Source organism: Octodon degus, unplaced genomic scaffold (assembly GCF_000260255.1).
Source record: "Octodon degus isolate 3935 unplaced genomic scaffold, OctDeg1.0 scaffold00033, whole genome shotgun sequence".
NCBI lineage: Eukaryota > Metazoa > Chordata > Mammalia > Rodentia > Octodontidae > Octodon > Octodon degus.
Genome location: NW_004524609.1, coordinates 8,377,453 through 8,387,909, shown reverse-complemented (window position 1 = coordinate 8,387,909; position 10,457 = coordinate 8,377,453). Strand labels below are relative to the sequence as shown.

The 10,457-nt window shown below is 34.9% G+C and overlaps 1 protein-coding gene across 5 annotated transcripts in view; it reads left to right on the top strand.

Annotated features, from left to right (window-relative positions):
• The first annotated feature begins 233 nt into the window (after positions 1-233).
• The window catches only part of LOC101570776 (ATP-binding cassette sub-family A member 9), a 164,845-nt gene continuing 154,621 nt past the window's right edge, over positions 234-10,457 (top strand). Inside the window, exons 1-3 of one of the 5 annotated variants that reach the window (XM_023713887.1) lie at positions 234-409; positions 1,632-1,731; positions 10,231-10,432. In XM_023713887.1, coding sequence (XP_023569655.1) covers positions 1,636-1,731; positions 10,231-10,432 — 298 coding nt within the window. In that variant the 5' untranslated portion in view covers positions 234-409; positions 1,632-1,635. Of the gene's footprint in view, positions 414-1,625; positions 1,732-10,230; positions 10,433-10,457 lie in introns of those variants that run through there. The other 4 variants (XM_023713886.1, XM_023713885.1, XM_023713884.1 and 1 more) reach the window with 4 other exon arrangements.

The window sequence follows — 10,457 nt, the reverse complement described above, 5'->3', positions numbered from 1 at the left end:
TAATTGATTTTTTGGTTATTATTTTTATACTTTTTTGCTCATTCCTCCATCTCTGTCTCATGATGTCCAACTGACTAGGAGTATTTTACTCGTTTACCACTTCTCCTCTTCAGAGTTTTAAAAGGCCAAATGAACAAACATAGGGTTTCTGTTATTCCAACCAATCAGAGAACAGTTATTTCCCTGCAGAGCAGCTGGCTTACGGAACAAGAACAGAAAACAAAATAATTTCATCATGTGCAGCTTTGTTTGACTTTTTCAGAAACCAGTGTGAGTGAGAACTTCGGGGAGTAGCTACCAGTTTAAGGAATAAATGAAGAAGAACAACAGAAGCTTTAGTTGTTGCACTAGACAGAAAGAGAACTGTGGCTTGACTGTTTCCTGAATACTTATTCTAATTTTTCTGACAGTAAGTAAAATTTTGTGATTTCTTTGTGTTATACCAAATACATGGATGGACACTGCTAAAATCAATCTATTTTTAAGTGGTTTCAAAATAAAATATGTTTTATGTTAAAGACTTAGTAGATTTTTTTGTATTTTTCCTATCCAACATTTATTACTTAGATATATAGCAACATATAGAAAGCTAGTAAAATTTGCTTTTTATTAGCTGAGGGGGAATTGTGTGATTATTATGATTTGAAAATTTGAGAAAATGATTTAATTGGGACATTATAAAAATTTTTAAAAATGGTTTCTGTTCATTTATTTAGAAGTATTTGGGCATAAAATGTTTTCTTTCTTGTTTTGCTTCTTCTTAAAAAAAAACAAACAAACCTGTTTTGTCATTTGCTTCTTGAGTTACTCAGGAACTTCTGGATTTAGGAAAATTTAGAGAAATTGTGTTATGTTCCTGTTTCTCAGAATCAAGTTTCAAGTAATTTGAGCTTAGATTACTATTTTGTATCCTAATTCATTTCTTAAAACTTGTTTACTTCTATTTGAAGGTAAATACTTTCATTGGAGGTATATCTGATGAGCATAATTTGTCATTCAGATAAATGCAAACAGAAATTTGATGTTAATTTGATTCACTCTGGGATTTCTATTCAAATGTGTTGATCAAGAAGTGACTTTTTGGGGCTGGGGAGATGGCTCAGTGGAATAAGCGCTTCCCTGGCAAGCGCAAGGACCTGAGTTCAATCCCTGGTTCCACCTCCCCCCCACCAAAAAAAAAGAAGTGACTTTTTTTTTTTTTTGGAACCGGGGATTGAACTCAGACCCTTGTACTTGCCAAGTAAACACTTATTCTACTGAGCTACCTCCCTGGCCCCAAGAAATGACTCTTAATAGGATGAGATGTAATTTAGTTATTGTATTCACATTGTTGCATTCCGATAGGAGGTAAGCATGAGGCTGTCCTCCAGATTAACAGTAATTTCTCCACTACAGTTCTCAGTTATTGTAAAAAGGGTGCTAATAATCTTTCCAATTCTCTGCCCAAACTCACTGTGCCAGCTAGCTCAAAGTGAATATATGAATATTTGAGGTGAAATTTCAGTCATTGTGGTAATATCTTAAAATATTTTAACTGTTTTAAAAGCTATCTTAATGAAAAATAAAATTGAGATTTTCTTCTAATACTTATGTTTTGTGCTTTACTTTCTCTTTTTCATTCAATGGACAGGTAAAATGAACAAAAAACAGAGAAGTGTATGTCAGCAAACTCTAGCACTTCTGCGTAAGAATTTTCTTAAGAAGTGGAGGATGAAAAGAGAGAGCTCACTGGTATGTCTGAAGGTTTGCCCCTCTTTGCATATAGCACTCTTATTTTATTGTCTAGTGATTTCAAATGTTATATTTTAATTACCAGACTGTATTTAATGATTTTGAGGTTTTCTCTAGTTGTAGTTGTTTAATTAAGAGACTTACAATAATTCCAGCACAATAACATAGAACTGTGAAGAATAAAAGTATCATACATATTTAAAGAGATTAAGTTAATATTTAATTATGTGGTAAATTATGGCAAAATGTTACAGCTACTAATATATACTATATATATATAATATATGCAACTACATATGCAAATACTAATATATACTGCTAATATGTACAACTATATAATATATAGGAAATAAGTAAACTTTTTTATTTTAAAAAATTTTAGTGACAGAAAGTAGTAAAAATTTTGCCTACCATAAATTGAGAACTTTTAATTTTGTGGTCTTGTATTAAAGGCTACTAATACTGTGTAAAGATTATTCCCAAGGATTATCACAGCAAAGTGACACCACTGTTGGTTTGCATTAATCAAATGATGAGCTAGTGACAAGTGACTAGCCTACAACCCCACAGCTTCACAGAAGGAAAGCTGTAGGCTAGAGTTTGGTAGCAGAGAAGTGGACTGGATAAGTGGGCGAATCATCTGTAATTATGCAGGGACTAAAGCTTCTTCATGTAGGAACTCTGCAGTCTCCCTAGATCCTGGAGATGTCCATGGCATCCACTGAGTCCAATTAGTAGATCAAGAAAAAAATAAATTGAAAGAGAAATAATGCAGAAAGTTGTGTTTGGCTCCATTAGCCAGTCCTGAAAAGATCAGACATGAGTCGTATCCACATCCCATTGGCTAGAACTCAATCCTTCCTTTGGTCCCACTTAATTTGGGGAGGCTGGGTAGGTACTCTAACACTGTGTCAAGAAGGAAGAGATTAGCACATGGCTGTCTTCAGTGTAGTTGCTCAGATTACAGAGATTAGCATATAAAATTGGTTAAGGTCAAAATTTTAAACATTAACTGCTACCTTCAACAATTGAGGCAAATTAGTAGTTCAGTCATCTTAGCTTTCTTCTGTATATACTTACATGAATTTTCCCCTTCTTTTCTCTCCTATATTTCCTCTTTTTCCTCATCTTAATTGTCTACTCCTTATGTTTAGCTTCTTTGTTTTACTATATCTATTGTGTCTTTCACATTTTATTTAATCTTTTAGGTTCTTACTCGGGGCTGAATCTGGGTCCATGTGCTTGCCAGGTAGGCACTTAGTTTGCTGAGCTGTCTGGCACCACCTTGTTTTCTATTTTGATTTTCAAAGAATATCAAATGATGATAGGAAAAAAGCATTAAAAGCGATACCAGATTTCACTAAATAAAATAATAGGAATTTAGCAATAGTACTATACTACATGATGCTATCCTCAAATTAGTTATTCAAATTGCTAGATATAAATGCAGAAGATTTGTTTAAAGAAAAACAAAACAAGATAAAACAATAACAGAGAAGTTACAAGAAATTCAAAGGAGGAAGAAAAAAAATAAAAATGCACATGTAGATCTAATTTATTTCACTTACCAATATGGTCTCTAGCTGCACCTAACAGCCTACAATTCATCAACTTGTGCAAAAGCCTTTAATTCATCGTTTTTTAGGTAAATAATACTCCATTGTGTAAAAAACCTTACATTTTTATACATTCTTCAACTGATAGACATTTGCATTTTCCCAATATTTAGTTATGACAAATTATACTTCTATAAACATGGGTGCATATACATCGCTGTAGTAGGATGATTTTAGTTCTTTTGGAAAAAATACACAGGAGGGAAAGAGCTGGCTTGAATGGAGCCTCCACTCCTAGTTTTTTAAGGAACCTGCATACTGATTTCCACAACGGTTGTACCAGCCCGCACTCCCACCAACAGTGAAGAGGGGCTTTTCCCCCCCTCCCCCCATAGCTTCTCCAGCATTTGTTTTGCTTGACTTCTTGATGATAATAAACATTCTTTCGGGTATAAGACGGTACCTCAGCATTTTAATATGCACCTTTGGAATGATCAATGATGCTGAAAATTTTTTCATATATTACTTACCATTTGTATCTCTTCATTTGTGAAGTGTATATTCATCTAATATGGCCATTTTTGGATTGGGTCTTTGAATTTTGGAGGCTTGATTTTTTAAAAATTCTTTGTATATTCTAGATAGGAGTCCTTTGAAGAACAGTCTGCTTTAATTTTTTTCCCAATGTGTGGGTTTTCTTTTTACTCTGTTGGTGATTTTCTTTTGACATGCAGAAGCTTTTCAAAAAGATGAGATCTCAATTGTTGATTCTTTGAAGGATTTCCGGAATAATTTGACTTCTGTTCATAAACTCTTTACCTACCCCTCTGTCCTTAAGATTTTTACCTACTTTCTCTCCCAGATTTAGTATTTCTATCTTAATATTTAAATTGTTGATCTATTTTAACTGTACTTTTGAGTAGAGTGATAGGCATGGGTCTATTTTAAGCCTTTGGCTTCTAGAAAGCCAGTATTTTAAGCACCATTTATTAAAAAGAGTATCTTCCTATGAGTATGTTTGGCCCTTTTGTCAAAGATAATGTGGCGGAGTATGCCAGTAGTTGTGTCTACATCTTCCAATCTGTTCCATTGATCCTTAGGTCTGTTTGTTGTTGTTGCTTGGTTTGGTTTTTCTGCCAGTACCATGCTGATTTTATCGCAGTAGCTTTGGAGTATAATTTCAAGCCAGGGATTGTAATGCCTTCTGCCTTTCCTTTGTTACCCAGGATTTCTTTTGCTATTCTAGGTCTCTTCTGGTTCCAGATGAATTTTCAGGAATGATTTTTCTAGATCTGTATACTAATGTTATTTTAATTAGGATTACATTAAATCTGTATAACAAGTTTGGGTTTATGGCTATTCTCACAATGTTGGTTCTTCCTATCCAGGAGCAAGGAATATCTTTACATTTTGTGAAATCCTCTTTGATCTTTTTTCATAATACTAAAATTTTCACTGTATAAATCTTTTACTTCCTTTGTTAGATTGATTCCTAAGTATTTCATTTTTTTGAGGTGTTATTGTGAAAAGCGTGGTTTCCAGAATTTCTCTCTCAGTGTCTTTGTTATTTGTGCATAGAAATGCTGTTGATTTTGAGTGTTGAGTTTGTATCCTGCTGTACTACTAAATTTGGTTATTGAATCTGCAAACCCCTTACTGGAGCTTTTAGGGTCTTCTATGTACAGTATCATGTCATCTATAAATAAGAATAATTTTACTTCTTCCTTTCCAATCTTTATTCCTTTGATTTCTTTCTACTGTGTAATTGCTCTGGCTAATGTTTCCAGAACTGTATTGAACAGGAGTGGTGACGGCTAGCATCATTGTCTTGTTCCTGATTATGAAGTGAAGGCTTTCAATTTTTGTCCATTAAGAATAATATTTTATTTTTTCAGAACCAGGGATTGAACTCAGGACCCTGCACTTGCTAGGCAAGTATTTATTCTACTGAGCTATCTTCCCAGTTCCTTGGCTGTTGTTTTGTTGTAGCTGGCTTTTATCAGGTTGAGGTAAAGACCATTTATTCCAATTTTCTATAGTGTCTTAACCATGAATGGGTGTGGACTTCGTCAAAAACCTTTTCTGCATCGATTGGGATGAACCTGTGATTTTTGTCTTTAGCTCTGCTGATGTGATGTATTACATTTATGCTTTTGCATATATTAAACCATCCTTCTATTTCTGGGATTAATCCCTCTTGGTCATGATATATAATCTTTTTTTTTTTTTGATATATAATCTTCTTGATGATTTGCTGCATTCTGTTTGTGAGTATTTTTTTTCAGGAGTTTTGCATCTATGTTCATTAGGGAAATTGGCCTGTAGTTCTCTTGTTGTTGGGTCCTTCTCAGGTTTTGGTATCAGAGTAATACTTGCTTCCCTGCATGAGTTTGGGAGAGTTGCTTCTCTTTAAATTTCATTGAAGAATTTGAGGAGAGTCGGCATTAGGTCCTCCTTAAATATCTTGTAGAATTCAGCTGTAAATTCATCAGGACCTGGGATTTTCATTTGCTGGCATGTTTTTCTTAATCCATTTTCAATTTCATTGGCTGATATTGAGTTATTCAGAAGTTTTATATCTTCTCGGTTCGCTTTGGTAGTTTATATGTATCTAGGAATCTGTCCATTTCTTCTGTATCTTCCATTCTGTGAGAGTAAAGATTTTGAAAATAAATATTGATAACCTTCTGAGTTTCCATAGTTTCTGTAGTGCTTTCAACCTTTCTGTTCCTCATAGCATGAATTTGAATTTTTCTTTCCTTTTTTCATAAGATTAGGTAAGGGTTTATGAATTGTATTTACTCTCTCAAAGAACCAACTTTTGACTTATTAATTCTTTGTTTTGTTTTCTTCATTTCCACTGCATTTATCTCTGCTTTGATTTTTATAATTTCCAGCCTTCTATGAGCTTTGGACATGACCTCCTCCTCTCTTTCTAGGAGTTGAAGTGCAGCATAAGATTGTTTATTTGGGATCATTTTGTTTTCCTGATGTGAGAATTTATTGCTATAAATTTCCCTCTTAAGACAGCTTTCATTACATCCCACAGGTTCAGGTAAGTTGTATCTGCATTTTTGTTAGATAGTCAATATTGTTTAATTTCTTCTTTAATTTCATCTGTGACCCATTCATTGTTCAAGAGGCTATTATTTAGTTTCCATGTTTATACAGTTTTTGCTTTTCTTTTGTCAATAATTTCTAGACCAGGGAGATGGCTCAGTAGAATAAGCGCTTGCCTGGCAAGCTCAAGGCCTGAGTTCAATCCCAAGTTCCACATAATAATAATAATAATAATAATAATAATAATAATAATAATAGTAATTTCTAGTTTCTTTGCCTTATGGTAAGATGATATGCATGGGATAATTTTGATTGCCTTGCATTTGCTTACCTATGTTCTATGTGCTAGCACACTAGTTTGGAGAACATCCCATGTGCAGTTGAGAAAAATGTGTAATCTGACAGTTTGGTGGAGCTCTCTGGAAGGGTCTACGAAGTCCATTTCTTCACAAGTTTGGTTTAGTTCCATTATTTTGTTTGCTCATTTTTTGCATGGTTGATCTACCTCTTTGTGTCAATGGGATGTTAAAATCCACCAATTATGTTATTTCTCATTAGATTTTGCATGTCTTTTAAAATTTGTCTTTGGGCTGGTCAAATAGCTCAGTAATTAAATTGTCTGCAAGCAGGTGCAAGGATCAGGGATTCGATCTCCAGGCCAACAGTGCCGGCCCCACCACAAAGACATGCTGAGACAGCAATTGAGACAGAGAGTGGTGGCACACACCTATAATCCCAGCTCTTGGGAAGCTGTAAACAGGCAGATTACTACAAGTCCAATCTAGTAGTGAGACCCTGAACACCCTGTAGACCCTTCCCTGAAATATAAATAAATAAAATAAAATTTGTCTTACATAATTGGGTGTTTCTACATTGGGTGCATATATATATTTATAATTGTCATCTCTTCCTCTTGCAATTTTCCCCCAACAAGTATGCAGTGACCTTCTTTAACTCTTTTAGTCACACTTGGTTTGAAGTTGACATTGTCAGCAACAGGAATAGCTACCCCTGAATTTTTCTCAGTTCCTGTTGCATGGAGTATTATTTTTCCACCTTTCACAGTCAGTCTATTAAATTCTTTTTGAGTTAATTATGTTTCTTGTATGCAGAATATTATTGGATTTTATTTCTTTATTCATTGTCAATCTGCTTCTTTGGATTGGTGAATTGAGGCATTTACATTGATAGTTATAACTGATATGTATTGGCTTATCTTTGTCATGTTTTCCTACTTTTCCCCTTTACTTAATTGCTTGCTCGGCTTGGTTCTTCTCTTCTGTGTTGTTGAGGTTGTGGTCATTTTTTCTCTTTTTAAAATATCTCTCAATTCTCTTTGTAGGGTTGGTTTGGTTGTCATGAATTTCTTCAGTTGTTCTTTGTCATGGAAGTACCTAATCTCTCCATTAAAGCTGATAGTTAATTTTTCAGGGTATGTCAGTCTGGGTTGAAAGTTTTTTTCTTGCAGAACCTCAAATATCTCACTCCACACTCTTTTTTTATTTGATGGTCGGTGTTGAGAAATATGCTGTGATTCTGATGGGCTTTCGATTATAGATGACCTGTTTCTTCTCTCTAACAGTTTTTAATATTCTGTTCTTTTGCTCAAAGCTGGGATCTTGATTATGATGTGTCTGGGTGACAATTTATTTTATTTATGGCTATCTGGAGTTCTATGCTTTGGTCACTGTATATCAGATTCTTTTGCCATGTTTGGGAAATTTTCTGCTGCTATTTCTGCAAACACTCTTATTATGTCTTTTGTGTTATCTCTAGTTGTTTCACTGATACCTTATTTTTCTTTGCATCATCTTGCAGCTGTTCTATTGTTACTTCCTGGTTTCTCGTTATTTTTAAGAGATGTTTTCTTTGTGTTCACTAGCTGCAATGTTATCTTCAATGTCTGAAATTTAATCTTCTGTTCAAGTGGGTTTGCCAGCTTTCAGTGAAATTCTTAATGTCCTGAATACCTGTTTGAATCTGTTTCATGCATTCTAATTCTTTCTTATATTGTTCATTCAATGTTTCCATTATTTTCCTATTTCCTTCTATTAATTTTATTTGTCTCTTCCTTAGGTGTATTGATCAATTCTTTCATGATTGTTGTCATTTCTTTTTTACCTGAGAGATTATTTCTGATCTTATTTCCTCCATAGCCTGATGGAGTTATTTCTTTACTTCACTTGCTATCATCTCAGACATTTCAGATGTGTGACTTCCAAGTTCTTCTATGAACTTGTTTCCTGAACTTGTTGTGGGTGGGCTAACAGTCTGAGATTGACTTCTGTTCTTTCATTTCATCATTTTTTGCAGTGATGGTAGATGTGTAGAATGCAGGTCAGCAAGGCTTTCCAGAGTGTGGGAGGACAGAGTAGGTTTACCAAAGATCCTGTTGTGTGGGGTTCAGTTTGGTTTCTACTTCATTGAGGAGAGGGGGGAAAGTTGCGGTTCAAGAAGAATCCAAAGATGATGAGCTCAGGCTGAAACTTTGCAAGGCTGTCTTGATGGTGTGTTGTTGCAGGGTAGTGCTCCTCAAGGCTCCTGCAGGTTGCTGTGGTAGCCATGATTCCTGGGTGGTCTTCAGGGTGAAGAGTGGTGCTCAGAATCAAAAATCTGGCAGGAAGGCTGGAGGGATCGGGACTAGCCTACCAGATCTCCCTGGCAGTTTTCAGGGTGAGCAGGTCCTGCTGGATCAACAAACTCTAGCAAAAAGGCTGGTGAGGCGGGGCTATGTTGGTCAAGTTTGCCCGATGGTATTCAGGGCGAGCAGAGGCAGCCACAATTAGCAAACTCTGGTGGAAGCACCTTGTTTTTTTTTTTAATAAATGTGTATTATTTTTAATGTCTTAGTGAAAGGAAGAGTTAATGTTTAATTGTTTGATCTGTCTTACATGCCTATATCTGATAATCTGAGTCACAAATTTGATGATATACATGTGTAGCATAAAAACTGTTCATTATTTCTGTTTTGAAATACTGTACCATTTTTATTTATGTTGCTTTGTTTTGTCATTGTCCTTGCTATTTATCTTTGTTTTTTTTTTTTCTCTCTTTAAAATTAAAAAAAAAAATAAATGGGTCAGGGAGATAGCTCAGTGGAATAAGCGCTTCCTTGGCAAGTGCAGGGGAGCCTGAGTTCAATCTCCAGTTCCACCAAAAAATAAATAAAATAAATAAAATTTTAAAAACAAAGGAAGAGATTGTTCACATTGGTGGTCTGCTCATCGTCTCTAGCACTCAAGCCACTCAAGTCCTTTAGTTCTTCTCCTCCTCCTCTTGATTTTCTTTTTGCTTGTTTGATATTTGTTGGGGATTATACCTAAGTAGTTCATCCCCAGTTTTTAAAAAAGCTTTTTGTAGGATTTTGAGTTGCCCAGATGAACCTCAAACTTGTGATCTTCCTCTCTCACTCTTCCCAGTGGCTTAGAGTATCATGTACCACCATGCCCAGCTTCTTCTAGTTTGTAACACAATAATATGACAATTGGCAAAAAAAAATATTGCTATTTACCACTATGATCCCTATCTGGAAGTGCAGTGCCTTACAGACTTCTGCCTAGACCTATGGAGACTGCTGTTCTATTAGGTATCCTGTTAGGTTTTACATAACATGTTTCCCTGGAAATAAGATCTATGTTGGTAGTTCTTATTTTTGGAGAGAAATGGGCTTCTGGAGTACTTTATGTTTTAATGCAAAAATTGACTTGTAGCTTGTTAAAATGATGTACCTGGCTAGTAACTCAGTATTTGTTTTTCATTAGGTTCTCATTGGTTTGAAGAGTACATGATCAAACTGGAATTTGTCTTTAACAGTTCATTAATGTTGGCTGACTTTAAAAGTATCTAAATCTGTCCTCTTCTATATTTTTAAAATGTTTTATAGAAACTGGGCCTCCCAATCCTTCTAGGACTGTATACATGTTTGCTTTCATATTTTGGAGAGAGTATGCAGTTTCCTGGAATGCCTCCTCAAGATCTTGGGAGGGTAGATAAATTTAATCATTCTATAAAGGTCTTGTATATGCCAATTTCTAACACAACTCAGCAGATAATGAATAAAACAACATTTCTTCCCATTATGAGAGGTAGGTATACTAAAAGCAAGAAAGA